Source organism: Neofelis nebulosa, chromosome 17 (assembly GCF_028018385.1).
Source record: "Neofelis nebulosa isolate mNeoNeb1 chromosome 17, mNeoNeb1.pri, whole genome shotgun sequence".
Lineage (NCBI taxonomy): Eukaryota > Metazoa > Chordata > Mammalia > Carnivora > Felidae > Neofelis > Neofelis nebulosa.
This window is the reverse complement of record NC_080798.1, coordinates 57870290-57890898: the sequence shown is the minus strand read 5'-3', so window position 1 is coordinate 57890898 and position 20609 is coordinate 57870290. Positions and strand designations below refer to the sequence as shown.

Here is a 20609-nt window from a genome sequence, read left to right as displayed (position 1 = left end):
GATTTTTTCACAGCGCCGGGTGCCCTGAGACAGAGCAGGGAGAACCAATCATGTGAATAAGAAGAACGAGAAGTGGTGGGGGTGGGGGGTGGCCGGCCCCCTGTGGGAGAAGAGCCCGGAGGCCACGGTGGTTCAGTGACCCGCCCGGGGCACACAGAACCAGACCACAACCCGGACACGGGCAGATGCTGTCTGGGAAGAGGTGGTGAGGTCACGGCTGAGACGCCCGCGGCTGGCTCTGCCCCCTTTGGGGCACCTGCCGACACTTTAGAGACAACCGTCTGTCGGGGGGGGGGAGCACCGGCCCGTGAACCTCAGGGTCTCTGCGAGCTCACAGCAGGTGGGTGGGGGCGGGTTAAACCGCAGGAGCAGCCCCGTGGGAGGGGACCCCTCCCCGCCCGGCGCCCACTGCGCCCCACTCACCTATAGCAGAGGCGGTCTCCAGGGCATCTCCCGTTATCATCGTCACGGACACGCCCGACTGGCGGAGAACCTGCACCGCTTCCTTCACGCCGGCCCTCGGAGGGTCGATGATTCCAACGAGACCCAGAAAAGTCAGCCTCCCCAGCTCGGGTCCGGAAGCCAGGGCCAGCACTGAGGAGACACCGAGAGCCGTGGGAGGTCCCCCGCGGGCCCCAGGGGTGGGAGGACTCTGTCTGTGAGCTCGTCCCGGCCTTGACTCTGTTTCAGTGCGTGTACCATTGGTACAGGTGCCAGGGCTGCGGGAGCCAAGCCTCCCTTTCCCCAGGCTCCCCTCCCCGCCCTGCCAGGCTCTGTCTCAGCCTCGCCTCGCCTCGCCCCCTTACCAGCAAGCTGCTAGCCATTTACAACGTCTGTTTCCCGCAGGGAAAACCCAAGGCAACCGACACCGGGCCCCAGGCTTCTCACTTTCCCCGGAGGGAACCCACGGCTTCCAGAGCACTTCTCTGAAAACGGACAGGCACTGTGGGAAACCCGAGTTTCCAGCTCATCGGGGAAGGCGGCGTCCCCGATGCAGGAGACTGGAAACGGCCGAGGAATGAAATGTCTGCCTCGATGTGAAAGAGCTTTGGGTTTTCCTGTCCGTGGGCGACGAGCAGGACGACCAATCGGGAAAATCAGCGTTTCTGGGGCGCCTCAGTCACGCGTCGGGAAACCCACAGGTGCCGCGTCTGGACTCCCGGGTGTCACATGGTGGCAGAGGTGGGCCGGGGGCGGGGGGGGGCCCCCCCTCTCTGCCTTTCACGTGACCATTGACCCGGAAGGTCAATGCTGCACACTTAAAGCGCGGCGCTGGGGACGAGAGGTACCAACCCCGCAGGCCAAGGGACCCCATCCTCTTTTCCTCCTGCTGGCACGAGGCTGTCTGCTGGGGCGTCAGTGGCAGGGAGAGGCCTCCGTTGTTGTACGAGGTACAGTAATTAATCACCTCTTCGAAGGCCCCCTTCATGAAGTAAACGTCTTCCTGGTCCTTGGGAAAGAAGAAAAGGAAAACGGCTGCCGTCATTGGGTCGGCTCCTTGGAGAACTTTGATCCGCAGCCTCTCTGTGCATCAGGTGCCCTGTTAATGTCACCGAGAGCATCCCATACGTGTCATCAGCCACACCCCAGCCACTGTTAGGCCTTTATGTGACTGACTGACTGCGGGACGTCTGTTTCCACTGGGACTGTCGCCTCCCGAGGGCAGGTCCCCTTTCTGTTTTGTTCACCCCTGCACGTGGCTCATCGAGCCCCGAACCGTTCCCCTGTGTATTCGTTAAGCTCGGTCTCCTGCGGATGGTAAGCTCCACGCGGAAGGCGCCGTGACAGCCCGGGTCACACTGTCCCCGGCATTAGCATGGCGCCTGAAAGCTCACGGCGGGCGGGGGGATGAGGTTGTGTGAACCGATACGGAAAGATGCCTGAGACATCACTGAAAGGGGAGAGAGCAGATTACAAACCCCACACACAGCGCGACCTAATTTTAAAACTACCACCCCCGTACGTCGCTCTGTGCATGTTCAGGACCTCAAAGGTCCCATCCCAGACTGTGGAGGGGGGCTGCCTTGGGTCGGGAGACACGAAGGGCAGGATTATACAGCACTTTCGTTTTTAAGTCACGTTTCTAGAATTTATTTCAGTGAGAATATATTACCAGGGTCTTTGGGGAGAAAAAAAGATGTGAAGGTGAGCGCAAGGGTGTATCTGTGTGCACGCACGTATGATGCGTGAGCTTGCCGCTCACACCATCTGGGGTGGGTGCTGGGATGTGCCTCCTGGTCCCCCGCAGGGCTGAAGGGCTGTCCCCACCTGGTGACGATCTGCGGCACTCATACGTGTAAAGAACTCAGCACCAGGATGTTAAGAAGGGACCTCCAAGTTAGCAAGAGGGTTCGCCGCTAACAGTGGGAGCCCACGTCAAAATTCCCTGCCCGCACAGGTGACTACCGGCTCCCGCTCCCGAGATTTCGGACTCAGGGGTTCCGGGTGGAGCCTGAGAATCTGCATTTTGTTTTAAATTCTGTTTTCAATTTTTAAAAAATTGACATCCAGAGAAGCTGCATTTTTAACCGATTCCCCGGGGGATGCTGCTGGTCTGGGAAGCCCGCCTTGAGAACCACCGTTTCAGACAAAAATCTCGGCAGGAGACGCCGAATGATCAAAGGTCTGAGTGCCATCAGCCGGACGGTCCTGTATTTGACCCTCCGTGGAAGCAGCTGGGAGCGCTCAGCTTTCCTCCTCGACACCTGTATTCTGCTTCCTTCGGGGTGCAGGGGAGAGGGTGGGAAGGGGCAGAGAAGAAAACTCACCGCAGTCTTGGGGCTGCATTTCACTGCCATCCACCTCTGCTCCGAGCTGAACGGAATCTCCTTTTTTCTCACGTAGGAATCTTTAACATCAGCTAAGCCCATCTAGGAAAAGCAAATGCCACGCTTCTCGTGAGTCATCCTGAGCCAGCCTCGCTGCAAAGCTCAGGCCGCCTCCGTTATTCATTTGTCAAACCATTTCTGGCAGGTAAGGAATCCCAGCATTTAGCTCACAGAGAAAGTCCATTTGCTTTCAAAAGTCCCACCCGGACAAAAAAAAAAAAAAAAAAAAAGTCTCATCTCTTGTTCCAGGGGCAGGGCCAGCTGGTCCTGGCGACTGCTTCTGGCCAAAACGTGCTCAGAAACAAAAGCCCGTGGGCTCCCCTCCAGGAGGAATGTTCCAGACTCAAAAAGGTAGCAGTTTCCCCCCAAAGAAGCCCTGCTTAGTGGGGTGGGTTGCTGTCACAGCCCGGGGTCCTTGCCAGGCCTGACATTCGTGGACCATTCTCGGGCCAGTTACTTGACATCTCTGAGCCTCAGTTTCCCCAGCTGTATACCAGTCCCAACCCATGCATCCCACGCACCCCCCCCCCAGCTTCAACAGGAGAAAATGGGTTCTGAGGAGGCAAAAATCTACTCCTTTATCCATACAGTACCCGGACAGAGAGTCTATCTGTGGGATTAAATCTCATGGGGATTGATCAGGAAGAAAAAAAATGCCCGAAAAGGCTCTTCGGGAAAGTCTTGTGAATGACCCTGCATTCCTCCAAAAGACGGGTCGACGTCCTAACCCCTCAGTGTCTGCGAACGTGGTCTTGTTTGGAAACTGGGTCTCGGGGGGTGGAACCAAGTTAAGATGAGGTCATTAGCGTGTGTCCAGATCCGATAAGACGGGTGGTCCTTGGACGAAGGGGACAGGGCCACGTGAAGACGTGTCCGTGAGCCAAGGAGCATGTGGCACGACTGGTCACAGGTGGAGGGGAGGGGACCAGGGCGCTGCCCACACCTTCCTTTCAGACCTCCAGCTTCGGGAACCGTGACAGAGTAAATTCCTGCTGTTTCAGGCGCCCAGGTGGTGGTCCTTTATTTCAGCCACTCCGGGGAAACCAGCAAGGGCGTGACCGTGGAGAAATGGTTCAGAACCACTGACCTCGACCCTGAGACAGGTTTGAGGACAGACATGATAAACACAGAGCTCCGAGCACCGAGCCTGCCACACGGTCACGGGAGGCACTTCATACATGTCAGCTGTCACCAGGCTCCCCTACTGGTTCCCACGGAAGAGTAAATCGTGACCCGTAAAGGAGAGGGGGTTCTGGAACATCGGTCCTCTCTGGGCTGCACGGGAGGCAGGCGGCGGGAGCAGGGGTGGAGACCCCACACCGGGGTTCTCTCCTGCTGGGACAGTCAGGCCACTGTCCCCGTCCCGGATGGGAGCCTGCGGTTGAACAGGGCCAGCTGGGGACCTTTCGGAAGAGGCAGTAAGGTCTAGTCGGTATGACTGTCATCCTGGAAAGAATTTTCTTCCCTGAGTGTCACAGTTTCTTAACATAGCTTGTTTACAGTTAGAGGGACTTTCTGTTTTAAGTTTATTTATTTTGAGAGAGAGACAGACACAGAGACGGTAGGGGAGAGGCAGAGAGAGAGAGGGAGAGAGAGAATCCCAAGCAGGCTCTGCGCTGTTGGCACAGAGCCTGATGCGGGGCTCGAACTCGTGACCTGAGCCTAAATTAAAAGTCGGCTGCTTAACCCACTGAGCCACTCAGGTGCCCCTACAGTTATTTTTTTAAATATTTATCTTTGAGAGAGAGAGAGGAAGACACTGCGTAAGCGGGGGAGGGACAGAGAGAGAGGGAGACACAGAATCCGAAGCGGGCTCCAGGCTCCGAGCTGTCAGCACAGAGCCCGACGCTGGGTTCGAACTCACGGACGGTGAGATCACGACCTGAGCCGAAGTCGGATGCTTAACCGACTGAGCCACCCAGGCACCCCTACAGGGACTTATTCCGAGGGTGACTCTTCTCCCCCTCCTCCACCCAACCTTGCAGCACTGTCTGCCTGAACCCGGCAGAGATGGGTAGCTGGGTCTTGGGCTGGGGGAGGGACAGGGGAACAGACGGACGGCAAAGCCGTCCTGGGGGCCTGGATGAGCGAGGGAAGGGAAGTAAACCTGAAGGGAGAGCCCGAGGCAGCCGTGGGAGGAAGGACAGAGGGGCCCCAGCACCAGAGGCAGCAGGAGGAAGGGGCAGAGGGGCTGAGGAGGACGCAGGGGTCAGCTGGTGCAGGACAGGCACCCCGAGGTGGGCCTGGGTCCCTCTGGGGAGGGGTGTGATCAGACCTCCCGTTTGTGCCCAAGGTGGAGCAGGTACCTGGCCCACCCCACCGCCCACCCCTCAACATCCAGGGCAGCGGCTCCCCGCCTAGCTCTGGGCACAGAATGGGGGCATTTCTGCAAAGTCACAGACTCAGGGTCTGAGCACGGAGCCCTGCGATCCGTCAAATGCACTAAAAGGAAGGGGTCTTCCTGCACGGGACCTCGGGGGCCACCAGATGGGTCATTCCTCTGTCTCGCCAGCACCTCCGTGGGGTCTGAGCCACGGGATGCCCCAGGATTCTTGTGGGATGGTCGGGAAGGGTTAGAGGCCTGCAGAATGTTCCAGAAGCACACAGCATCTCAGAGCCCATCTCCTCCACCAGCCGGCGACAGCCTAAGGATGTTCGGGGCCACTCTCTCCATTGTTACTAAGCTTCTCCACTCCTCATTTGCTCAGACGGGCGCCCGAGTTCCGCCCCTCTTCCAGCCCCCAGCGGAAGCCCTCCCGGTGTAGACCATCAAAGGGTCCCTACCTTCATTGCCAGGGCGATCAGGGCACCTTCCGTGGGCTGTCCCATCACGGCGTTTTTTCTGATGATGGCGTTGTTGGCCACACAGCCTGCCTGAAAGGCGGGATTTTGGAAGATCTGCACTTAACTCTTGGGAGCTGGCCCCCCTCGGGGTCCTGGGCTCACTCAGGCATGTGAAAAAGCCACACGCGGCAGGCTTGACCCATTTGGGGGGCGAGGGCCGGGGTGGGCGTGAGGGGCAAGACGTGCTCTTTAAAATACATCCCAGTCCCCGCTCTTCAAAATAAACACAGTGAACATTTACTGACTCTGCTGAACCCTGGCTGTCACAGGCCGGATGGTGGGGAGGCTGGGGCGATAAGAGTGGCCCCTGATGGGCACGGGGTTCCTGCTTGGGGTGACAGTGTCCTGAAATTAGACGTGGCAGTGGCTGCACAACTCTGTGAAGGTGCGAAAACCACTGAACCGTATGCTTAATTTAAAGCAGGGAATTCTGGGGCGCCTGGGTGGCTCAGTGGGTTGAGCGTCCGACTTCGGCTCAGGTCATGATCCCATGGCTCGTGGGTTCGAGCCCCGCGTCGGGCTCTGTGCTGACGGCTCGGAAGCCGGAGCCTGCTTCGGATTCTGTGTCTCCCTCTCTCTCCGCCCCTCCCCCACTTGTGCTCTGTCTCTCTCTGTCTCTCAAAAATAAATAAATATAAAAAAAAAATTTTAAGGGGAGAATTTTGGGGTACAGGCCCGTCACTCTCAATTTAAAAAGACAACGAAAATAATAGAAGGAAACACACGACACGCGCGTGGGGGTGAATCCCAGCTCCCTCCCTCCTGGGCATGCACATCACCTCTCTGAGCCCGTTTCTTAATCTGCGCACTGAGATCACAGGACGGGCCTCGGCCTCGAAGGGGTGCTGGGATAGTTAAGTGGCACCAGTGAGGCGGGACCTTCACGGCTCACGACAAATTCTAGAAGACAGCGGCTCAGTTCACACCTCGGAGGGCACCGGGTGTGTGGGAGGCGTGAGTCCGGCTAATACAACTCGTGTCGACAATCAAACAGGCTCATCGTCCGGCGTTCAGTGAACACCCACCCTCTGCAGGCACCTCTTTAAAGCCTGTCCAGCAGGCAGGGAGGAGTAGGGAGGGCTCCAGCTCTCTCTTACTTCCGGTGTTCCCACCTCTTTCTGGGCCCCTGTGACACCTGACCCCTGGCGGGGGCGGGGCGGGAGGCCCAATGGTCGCCAACAACTGGTTGGTCCAGCCACCGGGAGCCATCGATTGTTCCTCCCTTCTGAGAGAATAACCGTCAGCTCCTTTTAAATGTCTGTTTCCACCCGTGGGGCTTTGACACTCACCTCCACTAATTTCCCCACCGAGACGTTGTTAAACTCCTTCACGACCTCCTTTGAGGGTAACAGACACACAGTCCCTTTGCCGTTATATCCAACTCCGCTGACCTGCAGGGCAAAGCCGCAGAGAGGATGTCAACACGTGTCAGTAATACACGCCCCTGGTTGTCCCCTCATCTCTTTTCTGGGAGACCCACCCCAAGGACACAATCCTACCCACCAACAAGGCTGCAAGCAGGAGGACGGGCCCCGCAGACTGTGTGTTAATCAGAAAACCTCACTAAGTGCCGTGCTTTCGAAACTTCTATAAGCTTGGGGCGCCCGGGGCGGGGGAGGGGGGGGGGCTCAGTCGGTTGGGCATCCGACTTCGACTCAGGTCATGATCTGGCAGCTCGTGAGTTCGACCCCCACTTCGGGCTTTCCGCTCCCTGTGCGGAACCCACTTGGGATCCTGCCTCCCTCTCTCGGTGCCCCTCCTCTGCTCGGCGCTCTCTCAAAAATTAGAATTAAAAACAAAGAAATTGCAACAAGCCGATTCCATGCGCTATTCAGGAGCCAGGGAAAAGTATGGTTAAGAAAACAAGGTAATAACATAGAAGAGAGCCCCTTAATCTGGAAGGTTTGGGGTTGTGGCGGGGGGGGGGGGGGCAGAAACAAAACTGCACATTCCGGGAGCTTGTAACTGTGCCAGAGGTACAGGAGGGAGACCGAAAAACCCAAAGGGACCGTCACGATCAGTTTCTTTTTTTAAAATTTTTTTTCAACGTTTTTTAATTTATTTTTGGGACAGAGAGAGACAGAGCATGAACGGGGGAGGGGCAGAGACAGAGGGAGACACAGAATCGGAAACAGGCTCCAGGCTCCGAGCCATCAGCCCAGAGCCCGACGCGGGGCTCGAACTCACGGACCGCGAGATCGTGACCTGGCTGAAGTCGGACGCTTAACCGACTACGCCACCCAGGCGCCCCAATCCTAGTTATTTTTATATACATATATATGTATATGTGTATACATTCATGTATATTTTTTTTTAATTTTTTTCAACGTTTTTTATTTATTTTTGGGACAGAGAGAGACAGAGCATGAACGGGGGAGGGGCAGAGAGAGAGGGAGACACAGAATCGGAAACAGGCTCCAGGCTCCGAGCCATCGGCCCAGAGCCCGACGCGGGGCTCGAACTCACGGACCGCGAGATCGCGACCTGGCTGAAGTCGGACGCTTCACCGACGGCGCCACCCAGGCGCCCCCGTCACGATCAGTTTCTCACAGGGGATCATGGGTAACCGTGTTTTTAACTTCTACGTTACATAATGTGCTTATGACTAAAAGATAATTGTGAAAACAGAAAGGTGGCTCCCTTAACTCGGTCACGTTCCTTGCTGCTGTGGGTGGCAGGGAAACTATACAACCACCCATGTTTGTTGCTTCCTTATTGCTTGCTAGAAGGTTCCGTGTGCTTCCTTCACGAAGGAAAGGGGCTGGCAGCGCAGACCTTTGGCTGGAAGCGGGTAAAGCGGCACGGGGCTCACCTCGGCGTGGAGCCCATCGGACGTTACCAGCTGGGTGACCGTCATTTCGTTGGCCGTCAGAGTCCCTGTCTTATCAGAGCAGATAACACTGCAGCAACCTGGCACGAGAAAACCCCGGTTTATGGCCAAGAGGAATCATCACCCTCGCCTCTCCGGCTGATGAAACGCCCAGGCGGAACTCCCACCCATTCGACCCCGTTTGCAGGAACTCGGCCAGCGGAGTCCCTCACCTAACGTCTCCACGATCGGTAACTTCTTCACAATGACCCGCTTCTTGGCCATCCGCAGCACTCCCAGGACCAGCGTAACCGTGACGACGATGGGCAGGCCCTCCGGAATGGCAGCCACCGCCAGGCTGGATCAAAAGGCCGGATGGGTCCCCTTTGGCATGCACTTAAGGACGACACGAATCCCAGCGGGGGCCGGCAACACTTTTACCCGGGGAAGTATGTCTCTGGTGTCCCCACCGTCCCGGTTCGAGTCTCTGTTCCCAATCCCATGATGCACCTGTCTCCTTCTTCAGCATCCATTGCTCTAAGCTCTCCTGTTGTGAAACCCTGTTCTTGGGGTGGGACCGTCCCTATCAGACATCCACACTTTAGTATAAATTAGTCTCTCGGTTGTTTTGCCTCTTTTAAGCGCCTTTGCGTTTAAATTGTTGTCGTTTACTAAAGACAAAAGTCTTTGGGTCCTAGGAGAAGAATTTCCAGAGTTGGGCAAGAAGCGGGAAGGGGAATTTTTTGGTTCGGGGGGTCCGTCTGGGTCCTCTGAATTTCACTTCTCATTGGTCTGGTTGTTTAGACACTTCTGATAAGAGAGCCAGACCAGGAAATTAAAGTTGAAGGAGGCAGAGTGACTCTGCTGTGCCTTTGCCTGTGGTAGCCTAGCTGTCTGGGTGTCTGCTCACTTACATTATTATCCTTCCAATTCTTCCCCTACCATGTGACCACCCCCCCCCCCCCCCCCCCGCCATGGCTGATTGGATTAGGACACGTAACCCCACCCCCCCACAGCCATGGCTGATTGGATTAGAAGAGAACATGTGACTCAAGCTGAACCAATGAGCTTCTCTCTCTTGGGAACCTGAACCCGGATGAAGCACCTAAGATCCCCTTCCTGCGGGCAGCTTGTCAACACGCGATAGGATGTTAGGAAGGGGCTCTTCCTGCTAAAATTTGGCGGCAGGAACATCGTGGCAGACTGACTCTCCATCCCACACTCTTGAGCGGGCGTGGCTGAGGCCAAGGGCTGGTGTGGGGCTTCCTGCTGATCTCGGTGGGGGGGGGGGGGGATGAAAAGTTTCAGGGGGGCGGGCTCTGCACCAGGACATCAGCAAAGCACTGCAGGCATTCAGTAAATATTTGCTGGACGAACAAATAGGAATGAGTGAACACAGGCACACCTCAGAGGACCTCTGGTCAGTCCCGGGCCACGGCAATACAGCGACCGTCACCAAAAGCCAGTCAAGTGGACCTTTGGTTCCCGGTGCATAAAAAAGTCATGTTTACGCTGTACTGTAGTCTGTTTTTTTAAATGCTGATTATTTTTGAGGGAGAGAGACAGAGGGCAACAGGGGAGGGGCAGAGAGAGAGGGAGACACAGAATCGGAAGCAGGCTCCAGGCCCCGAGCTGTCCGCACAGAGCCCGACGCGGGGCTCGAACCCACGGACCGCGAGATCGTGACCTGAGCCCAAGCCAAGAGTCGGACACTTAACCGACCGAGCCCCCCAGGCGCCTCACTTGTAAGAGGCAGTCCGACCTCAGAGGAGTTCAAGTGGGAAAGACAATGTGTCTGAAATCGAAGAAATACGGTACGCGAGCGGTGGCCTTTTCCCCAGAAACAATGGCGCATTCAGGGGCCGGTTATATGAACCAAGATTACTGAATTTGGTCAAAGGACTGTGCCCAGTTTCTATGGTGCCAGCAAGAAGGCTTCCTCGGTTTTATGGCACACTAGCTAAGCAAACATTTGCAGAGGGTGTACGACGGGACCTTTCTCCCCCCCGTATGGCGTGGGAAGGGCATTTTTGTATGTACTTGGATGCTTGCGTGATAAAAAAAAAAAAAAAATTAATCCACAGACTAATAAAGATTAGTATGGACCAGGAAAAGCGAGTATACTTTGGATCACCTTGAATGTCACTCGAGGCAGAGGGAATTAAGAGAAAGTGTTTAAAACAGCGGCTCTCATGTTACTTCTTTCGAGAATCTCTTCCTCGCTGGCTACCCTGCTATTTCTGCCTTCTGATTCAGGGGTTTCGAGCGACTAACTCTGCTACAAACGGAAAAGCCTTCGTCGCTTCAAAGTCACAGGTGAAATGAACAGAGTAGATTGCCTCTGAGCGGCAAGTGAGACGTGGCTGTCGTGGGATAGGTCAGGTGGCAGGAACACTGAGACCGGGGGCCAGAAATGACCAACCAATGGCTCTGGGGAGGGCGGGCAGGGATCGACACGGGGCCTCTCCTGTTACCGACTTGGAAATCTGTAAGTCTTCGGCTCACAGAACTTTCCACCGTGTAGAAGAGGGGAATGGCATGTGTCATTATTTAGGGGAGGTCCTTAGGTGTCACAGCTTTGGAGTGCTCTGGCTTTTCCAGGAGTCCCCCCAGGGCTCAGGCTTCTCTGTCCCTCGGCCACCACACCTGCCCTTGAAGGCTTAGTCACCTGAGCACTCTTATCAGGGGCTCACCCTTCTTCCCTGGCCCCGCCTCCTGCTGGAGCCCCGACTGGATCACCACTTAGAGTTAGCAGTAGCACCCTGGGGGGCTGGTTAGGAACGCAGAGTCCCAGGCGCCCCCCCCCCCCAGACCCACCGAGTCCGTGCACCTGTGACCCCAGGACCCTCGTGTCCTCTGGCTGCCGTTGGAAACCCCTACTCTTCCATGGCCCATTCTTCCAGGAAGCCCGCCCTGACCTTGAACCCCACGTTCCACAGTGCAGCCAGCTGCCCACGCCCCCTGGCCCCCTCTTGGCTCAGCAAGCTGGGGTTCGCACCCCTGTCACCTCTCATCTCTATGTCAAGAATGGCCAACGCTTTGCCAAAAAAGATGGCTCGCCATGCGTGTGGGGAAAGATTCTGATGACTCTATTTCGAATTGGGAGGGAAAGGGGCCCCAAAAAAGGCCGGTGACACGTCCCCTAACCGACGCCCCTGGTGCTTCTGCTTGGGGAGCCCAGCCAGTCCTCTTGCTGTCCCCAGATGTGCATGGCTGGGTCCTCCCTGCGGAACCCCCTTCCCGCCTTCTCCCGCAGGCTCTTCCTCGACAGCCCTCAGAGGACGTTCCCGGGCCACCCTCCGGGGACATTCTCCCTACCTCCCTTGCACTCCCTCTGCAATGGTTTCCTCGGTGGCCTTGATCGTGAGTTGTGATTATTTTATTACCGTTCACTTGACGTGTTTATGCTTACTTTCCCCACCAGCCCGCAAACTCTGTGATCTGGCTCCCTCAGCCCTGGGTGGTGCGGATAAGTCATCAGCGGGCCCTCACGGCGGGGGCCGGGGGCAGGCGAGGGAGGGGTGGCGCGCGGGAGAGTTCCTGCCCTGCCCCAGAGGCGGTGGGGTCCCCGCCACGTGGGGCAGGCTGGCCTCCACTGCTCCCCCCAGGACACTGAGTTCAGGCCAACACGCTTGCCAGAGTCACAGGATCAGGGCGTGGCAGAAGACAGGCTTCAAACCCGCAGCGTTCCCACCCAAGGCCGGGGTCCTGCTCCCCGGTCTTCCCCGCTCCCGCCTTCCCACGGGAGGTCCGTGCCCTTACCTGACCCCGATCGTGAACATGCTGAGAAGCTGTTTTCCTTGCAGCCAGCCCGTGAACATGATTAAGCCTGGGAAAGAGACAAAAAGTATATATCTGCACACACACGGGCACACGCGCACCTCCTCTGACACGCCCAGGTGTTTCAGACTCCTCTCCTGCGCCTAAGTCAACGGGTAGGAACCTCAGGTACTTGTGACCACTCTCCTGTTCCTTTGTAAGACACTCCCACGCCCGCAAAAAAGAATGGTTTTACTTTTTCCGGAAAGGACCAAGCCGGTTCAAGTCAGAGAAAGAGACAGACCACCATCCCTCCGTTAGTTCATCGCAGGCTGTTTGAAAACGCTGGCAGACGATTCCAGAACTCTCCCCGGGTGCTGTTTGTGCTAGGACGCCCCCCCATGGCATCTGATGTGGCAGGTGACAGCTGTTCCTGTGACAGGCACGTGGGCCCGGGTCGTAGAGGATTCTGTCCTGCCGTGCTCGTGCCCCAACGTGTCCCCTGTTCCGCTCTCGCCCCCATCAGTCACCCGGTGTTTACTAACCGGCAGGCCCGGGACACGCGGACCCCGCCAGAGGTGGGGCCCCTCGGGGCAGAGAGGGGGCAGGAGTCACAATGGGACCCGTGGAAGCGCACGGGATGCTCTGGCAAGGAGGAAAAGTTCTGGGGCCTCAGTGTCCTCATCTGTAAAGTGGGGATAATGACCACGTCCCCCTCGAGGAGTCGTTTCGGGATTTGAGAAGCAGGAATCCACCTGAAGTTGGCTGAGATCGGAATTGGCCGGTTAAGACCCGTCTTCCACTAGGGCTCCAGGACAGAACAGGCTGGAAAGGAGGGACGAAGGCAGGACAGGCTGGAACAGGCTGGAAAGGAGCTGCTCAAGAACACAGTACAGCCTGTGATTTAGCCAACGCCAGGCACTTAAATCCAAAGCTGAACTTGGAGAGGTGACCAGACACCGGAATCTGGGGTCGGGTGTCCAGGGAAGAAAGGGCAGGCGGGTGCGTCCCCCGCACGACAGATCTGGAAGCCCGGACTCCAGACCGCATCCTCTTAACCACTTCGCTAAATTTACTTCTGCGTGTAAGTTGCGGGGGAGCGGAGATCCCCTCGGTCCCGGCACGAAATTCCGAATTTCCCTCTTTGTTCCCTCGGCAAATTCCTGTCACCCTACGAGACCCGGCTTAATGCCACACCTCCCTTGGAGCCTTCCCCAGCCTCCCACTGGAGATTAGCCATGACCTTCAGGTTGCACGTGTGTTCAGGTGCCTCCCTCCTCTCAGCCTGGGCGCTTTCAAAAGGCCGAGGCTGTGTCTGATCTGTCTCGGTGGCCCCAAACCTCTCCCAGTGTCACAAGACACTCGCTAAATGAATTCGCACATCTGGGTGGCCAGAGGCCAACGTCTGCTTCTCCCGGAAACGTCCTCTGGCTCCTCCGCAGGTCTAGCCAGACCCACTCGTACGTCCTGTCATCATCGCCTGCGCTAGGGGGCTCTGCTTTCTGGGTCGGTTCCTTTATTAAGTATTCACTCAACAAGTGTTTATTGAGAATCTGCTACGGGCCAGGCTCCGGCTGACCGTGAGGGCTGGAAAACGAGGAACACTCAATCAAAGCCAGAGCTGGAGACAGCAGGAAGCAGTGGGTGAAGGCACCGGGGCGGCCCCAAGGGGGGATTCAGGCTTAAGACCTAAGTTTAGATCCACAGCATCGGGTCGGGCCCGTTTGCTGTGTTGCCAGAGGCCGAGCGGCACAGCCTGGTCGGTAACGTAGACACGTGGCTAAACTGTCCCTCCCAGTCGCCTTTGCAGGCCATGTGACTCCATTCTGGCCAGTCAAGAAGGGGCAAAGACAGCAGGCCTTGGGGCCCCATGCCTTAAAAATGGCCCGTACTGGGGCGCCTGGGGGGGGGGGGGGGGCTCAGGCAGTTAAGCCTCCGACTTCGGCTCAGGTCATGATCTCACGGTTCGTGGGTTCGAGCCCCGCGTCAGGCTCCGTGCTGACGGCTCGGGGCCTGGAGCCCGCTTCCGATTCTGTGTCTCCCTCTCTCTCTCTGCCCCTCCCCTGCTCGTGCTCTGTCTCTCAAAAATAAAAAAATTTCAAAAATTTCCCACACAACCTCTGTGTTCCCGCTTTCCCCCACTCGCTGGCTGAACGGAATTCCGGCCCGCCTCTGGGGACCTGGAAGAAGGGGGAATGGTCGGGGCCCGGGACCCCGAGGTGGCATTTGGAGGTGACCTACCCAGGAAAGCCACCCAGGCAGGAACGAGCAAGAGATACACCTTGACCACGCTACGCCCTCCCAGGGGCAGGCTGCTCTGTACAACGGCTTGTCTTGTCTCACACAGAAACCGCTTGGCCCCCTGAGTCTCCCGTCCGCCCTCGGTCCCACTGAGGGCCGCAGGACGGCTCCCCCGCGCCCCCGGGACCCAGCGCAGAAACGGCCTCGCTCACCAATTATGCCGAACGAGAAGAGTGTCAGCTGCTTCCCCAGCTTGTCCATGCTTTTCTGTAGCGGGGTTTTAGGCGTCTGAAAGGAGGAGATCGGTGGGTCTGTTAGAGGACACTGCCCGGCTTTCTCATATCTTGAGCGGGGTGACAATCACAGAGCGGGGCACACGCATGTAAAAATCCACTGGCCTCCACACTTCAGGCCCGCGCGTGTTACGGTCTGTGAGCTGTATCTTGGCAAAAAATCCTAGTAAGTGTTTTTGCCTGTGTTGTTTTTTTAACGTTTTATTTATTTTTGAGGAAGAGCGTGGAGAGGGGGGGACGGGGACAGAGGATCCGAAGCGGGGCTCGAACTTACGAACCGTGAGATCGTGACCAGAGCCAAAGCTGGACGCTCAACCGACGGAGCCACCCAGGCGACCCCACCCCCACCCCACCCCCTCCCCGACTCCCCGACTCCCCGGCCATAAGTGTTTTTAAATAAAAACAAAGTTTGAAAAACGTGAACTCGTATTGACCACATCACCCTCATGCCTAAGGAGGGCGCAGGGCTGGCGGCAGCAGCCGAGAGTAATCTCAAACCCCGGCTTGCAAGAAAAGCAAAGCCCCCCCCCCACCCCCACCCCCCACCTCCCAGCCCTTACCTCCTCAGCCTGCATCATCTTAAACACTTCCCCGAACTGCGACCTCTCCCCTGTTCCGATCACGACTCCCTGCATTCGGGAGAGAGAAGGGTGAGATCTGAGGCGGGGAGCCTGCTGGCGAGGGCGGCCGAGGTCCCCGGGGCTCACCTGCCCCTTCCCGTACTGCACCAGGGTCCCCATGAAGGCGATGTTGCTCAGAGTGGTGAGGTCCCCTCCGTCCGTCAGCGGGCCGTCCGTCTTACTGCACGGCTCCGCTTCTCCTGTGAAGCTGGATTCATCCACCAGGAGGTCTGTGACCTAGAGCCACGAGGGGAAGAGAAGGCAGTCTGCCCCCTTCGCCCTGAGAACAGCTCGGCCGAGCGCAGAACGGACCCCTCGCACCCCATAGAACTTCTCAGCTGGGAAAAACGTCCTGTGCCTGAGAGTTAGCGGTCCCGGTCGACAGGGACGAATCCTGACCGACGGGCAGCTACAAAGTAGGCGCGCAGCTCTAAGCAGAAAACGTCCCTCCGCCAGGCCCTGGAGCCGGGCTGGAAAGGACTGTTTTCTGGGCTACCTGTACTGACCTGCAAGGATATTCCAATGCAGGCTTTCCTGGCTTCCCGGACACATTCCAGGGACAACACTCCAGTGTTGGCAGGGAAGAAAAACAAGGCTGATCTGGGACCGCCCCTGACAGTGAGGGGTCATTTCTAAACCCGAGAGCCGAGGAGCCCCCGAGTGTGATGCAAAATTCAGGAACTTCAGACACCTTTCTTTGGTGCATGAAAGAATGCTTAGGTCTCTGTTTAACCCATCTGGCGTTGAACAGAGGCGTGGCTGGCGAGATGCCTTCGGAGAGCAGCTGGGACTACTGGGACTCAGCCACCTGAGGGGCGTACGTGCTGGCCTCTCTGGGTCTGAGGCCTTCCAGAAATGGTGGCTCTGACGCCTGGCTTTGTTTCGTCTTTTGGTTTGTCCTAGAGAGAGTGTGCATGCGTGAGTGGGGGAGGGGCAGGGCTGGAAAAAAGAATGCCAAGCGGGCTCCAGGCTCGGTGCAGAACCCACCTGGGGCGCAATCCCGCCGTGAGATCATGACCTGAGCCAAAATCAAGAGTCGGTTGCGCAACTGACCGAGCCCTCCCCGGCGCCCCATGATGTCTGGTTTCGTAAAGTAAACCATACTGCCCTCAGCAACCTCTGCCATCTATTTTCGTGAGGGTTTTCTGCCGCGAAGAACTCATACAAATCGCATCTTAGGATGGACCAAGGCTTCTGCTTTTGTTTTCGTTGCTAATTTTGCCACGACAAAACAAAACAAAACACGACACAACAAAACCGCGACCAGAAAAGCACAGAACGGTATCTGGCACCTTAATTCCATTCGCCAACAGACCACAAACAGCACATCGAAGTCACGGGACAAGTTATCAGAACACGGCCTCACGGGCCTCCGGGAACTGGACAAGATTTGATCGTGTGGCCCTCCCCCCCCCCCCCCCGAAAAAACACAGAAGTCTCATACCTGCTTTCACATTATTTAAAATTTTAGTGTACTGTTAAAAAAAATACTTGGGCAACGGTTAATTTAGAATATATCTTACAATTTTTTTTAATGTTTATTTATTTCTGAGAGAGAGACAGAGCACGAGCAGGGGAGGGGCAGACAGGGAGGGAGACACGGAATCCGAAGCAGGCCCCAGGCTCTGAGCCATCAGCACAGAGCCCGACGCGGGGCTCGAACTCACGAGCTGTGAGATCATGACCTGAGCTGAAGCCCGGCACTCAACGGACTGAGCCACCCAGGCGCCCCTAGAACGTATCTTTCAAAGCACCTGTGTCTTTTTCCGGACACTCCGCGTCCTGCCCACCTTGGGGAAACCCATACAATCCGTGTGCCCGGAGCATCACGGAGCCAGCTTACTCAGCAGCAGCCTTAGGTTGCGTTAACTCCAGAAACCACACGTGTGCACGCGCACACGCACACACCAGGAGAGGAGGAGAGAGCGCTCACATTCCCGGAACTCCTGTGATGAGCTAGGCCCTGGGCCGAGCACTTTGCAAGGCCCCTCTCTCCAAATCCCCGTCCCCTCCATGAAAGATGCTACTGTTTTCACCATTTTACATATGGGGAAACTGAGGCACGGAAACATTAAGTCACTTGCTCAAGTAACTTGTTCAAGGTTACACAGCTGCTTCGTGGCAGAGCCGAAGCGCGAGCCAAGGCTCTAGTTCCAGAAACTGCACTCTTGACCATCTTGCAAAACGGACCACAGACCCAGTAGCTATCACACAAGAGGTGAGCCTCCTGTGGCCAGCTGGATACTATGGAGGACATACGTGGGGGCCAGGGTGAGCTCCGCCCCTAAGGACCTTGTCACTTAAGTATCCAGGACCAACTGAGAGAAGCCAACGTCCTACAAGCTCACAAGAGAACAGTTAGGTCGGCATTATTCAAACACGGACTGGTGAGTTCTCTATACTTTGAAATTAAAAAAAAAATCTAGCAGCGATCTTTTTAAAATGTGTTCAGGGCCACAGGATCCCAGTCCCCAAGAATGACAAAGGCCCCCACTTCCTAACGGAAACCCCGTTGGCAGTGGTATCTGGAGTCGGGGGTGGCTATGTGCCCCCTCCCCCCGCAACGCTATTTCCCAGCATCCCTTGCAGCTCACAGTGTCTCCGCCCCTTTGGACACTGGGACACAGGGAGAAGTCACGGACGGTCCAGGGCGAGATCTGGGAAGATGACTGAGGGTGAGACGCTCTTCACCCTTCTGGCTTCCTCTTTCTCCCCCCCTGGGCCTTCGCCCTAGTGGCTCCAGAAGCCATCTTGCAAGCATTTAAAGGACGGTCCCATCCGGCGGAGGGCGCAATGGGGGCCTGGGAGAAGCCCTGTACTCTGTTCCACGGTGGAGCCGCCATATTGGCTCTGGACACGCCCCCTTCCAGTCTCTCATCATGTGAGCGAGGACTAAATCCCTGACCCACTGAAGCCCAGGCATTTCTCTCACTCTATTACCATAGGCAAATAACAACCACCACTGATCTAGACTTGGTGTTTGTATTTTTACCTCCAGGACACAGGGAAAGTCAAGGGACTTCCTGGAGTGGCGCCCAACACGACGAAGGAAGAAACAGGAAGACGAAGTCGCCCAGCACCACCGGCTGCTGGCGCGACGCACGCAGGCGGGAGAAAGTGGCACCACATCCCCAAGGCAAGCAGGGATTCGGTTTCCAGAAGACACCGTCTCATGGGACAGGACGGTCATTTGAATACGTTGTACTTCCCAGGAAAATCTGGCTTAGGTTTCCAGGTTGAAGCACATGGAATTTATACATAACTTTGTTTGTTCTCATTTAAGCAGCACTGTAGTAAGAACAGAAAGTCAACACGGGGAAGAGAAACCCCTCCGCTGACTGGGCCTGAGAGCCGAACTGACCGCAGGCGGATGTTTTTGTCAGATGGAACCTGCGGCCTTGGGCTGGGGAGTGAGGAACAGGAGGGCGGAGCTGCTGGGTGGGGGGATGGGCCGGAAGAGGTGAGTTCCTGCAGGATCAGGGACTTGAAATGGGCCTCGAAGGATAAGCACACAGTTGGTGAGTGAATCAGGCAGGGAAGGAAGAGAAAGCAAATTGGGGGGGGGGGGGGATCGATGATGCGCGAACTCGGTAGTAACAGGCTTAATAAAAAAGACCTCTCTTCTCCCAGCACCCCACCAGCTTTAACGGGACAGAAACCCAGGGTGCTGAGTGTGGGCACCTATCCACCCTGTTTGGGACACAGATTCTTGGCCGGGGTGGTGGGGAGAGGGTGGAGGTTGGAGGGGGGGGGGGGGGTGGGGTGCGGTGGGCGCTGTCCCTGGTGCTGAAGCCACGGGTGGGAGGAGCCCTGAATGGAGAGGGTACAGGCAAGAAGACAGGAGGTGTGGTCCACATGGAGCGCTGGAGGAGGTGGGGTTGGAACTCATTCGCTTCTGGCATCGGCTAAGAAATTTGGAGGGTACCCTGTAAGTAATGAGGAGCCATGAAAAGTCTTGAGCAGAGAAGGGAGGTGAGTGAGATCCACAAAATGATGCTAGATGTTGAAAGACGCGGCCAGTAGCATTGGGAAGGGAAGCCCACAGTCCAAGGAATGAACCCAAGTGAGGCCAAGGATGGCTCCCGGGGGGGGGGGGGGGTTAGGGTGGGCATGGACAGAAGAACCAGCCAGGAAGAACCACAGAATTGGCAGTGAGTGGAATTAACTAGATACATGGACAAAGGCACAGGTCACTAAGGCTCACAGCTTAATCTGGTCTACAGAACATTTAAAAAAAAATTTTTTTTAATGGGGCGCCTGGGTGGTTCAGTTGGTTGAGTGTTTGACTTCGGCTCAGGTCATGATCTCATGGTTCGTGGGTTCAAGCCCCCACTGCGGGGGGGACCCAGCTTAGAGCTTGGAGCCTGCTTCGGACTCTGTGTCTCCCTCTCTCTGCCCCTTCCCCGCTCGTGCTCTGTCTCTCTCTGCCTCTCAAAAAAATAATGATAATAAAGAAAAATAATAAAAACATTAAAAAAAATTTTTTTAATGTTTTATTTATTTTTGAGAGAGAAATAGAGCTCAAGTGGGGGAGGGACAGAGAGGGAGAAGGAGCCACAGAATCGGAAAAAGACCCCAGGCTCTAAACTGTCAACACAGAGCCTGACGCAGGGCTCAAACCCATGAACTGGGAGATCACGGCCTGAGCTGAAGTCGGATGCTTAACCGACTGAGCCACGCAGGCGCCCCTCCAGGACATTTTTCAATCAGGCGCGCTTGATCCTGAATACACTTCATTGAAGTCAATTTGGGATGGGCAGGAATCTTCCAGGTGGAGGCTCAGTCAACACCCCGACCTTCTGAACCGAGACGTGAGCCTTAACTCTTGCCCAGGTTTATTTGTTGTGTTTTTAAATGCCAACACCTTCCTTTTTTCCACCCAGTGAAATGAGCTGTCATTCTGACCTTCAGAACCGTAAGATAATACATTTGTGTTGTCTTAAGCCGCTCGGTATCTAGTCATTTGTTATAGCAGCCAGAGGAGAGAGATACATTGGGGAACCCAGAGGGAGAGACGGAGCGAGAAAAAGTCAGAACAGCCGACTGCAGGCCAGAGAGCATGTGCTCCTCCTCCCCCACTGACAGGCGCATGACCTCAGGCGGGCTGCTCGACCTTTCCCGGTTTCTGTGTCCTTGTTGTACAGTCAGAAGATGAAGTCGTGTTCTCTCGAGGTTGTTGCGAGACGAAAGGAAGCGGTTTCTACCCCGTGGTCGG

At 56.4% G+C, this 20609-nt stretch overlaps 1 protein-coding gene and 1 long non-coding RNA gene across 5 annotated transcripts in view; one reads left to right on the top strand and one right to left on the bottom strand.

Annotated features, from left to right (window-relative positions):
* Positions 1-20609, bottom strand: part of ATP2C2 (ATPase secretory pathway Ca2+ transporting 2) — a 63657-nt gene that overhangs the window by 8047 nt on the left and 35001 nt on the right. For 3 of the 4 annotated variants that reach the window (XM_058708775.1, XM_058708778.1, XM_058708776.1), the window contains 11 exons: positions 15482-15631; positions 15335-15403; positions 14694-14769; positions 12244-12310; positions 8715-8839; positions 8485-8582; positions 6962-7063; positions 5613-5702; positions 2769-2870; positions 1294-1450; positions 424-594 (listed from right to left, as the gene is read on the bottom strand). In XM_058708775.1, the coding sequence (XP_058564758.1) occupies positions 424-594; positions 1294-1450; positions 2769-2870; positions 5613-5702; positions 6962-7063; positions 8485-8582; positions 8715-8839; positions 12244-12310; positions 14694-14769; positions 15335-15403; positions 15482-15631 (1207 nt within the window). The remainder of the gene's footprint in view (positions 1-423; positions 595-1293; positions 1451-2768; positions 2871-5612; positions 5703-6961; positions 7064-8484; positions 8583-8714; positions 8840-12243; positions 12311-14693; positions 14770-15334; positions 15404-15481; positions 15632-20609) is intronic. The other variant, XM_058708777.1, reaches the window with a different exon arrangement.
* Positions 581-6690, top strand: LOC131500054 (uncharacterized). The gene is made up of 6 exons (XR_009256156.1): positions 581-689; positions 847-2398; positions 2512-2623; positions 2845-2973; positions 3078-3179; positions 3419-6690. It is a non-coding gene; the product is annotated as an uncharacterized LOC131500054 (long non-coding RNA).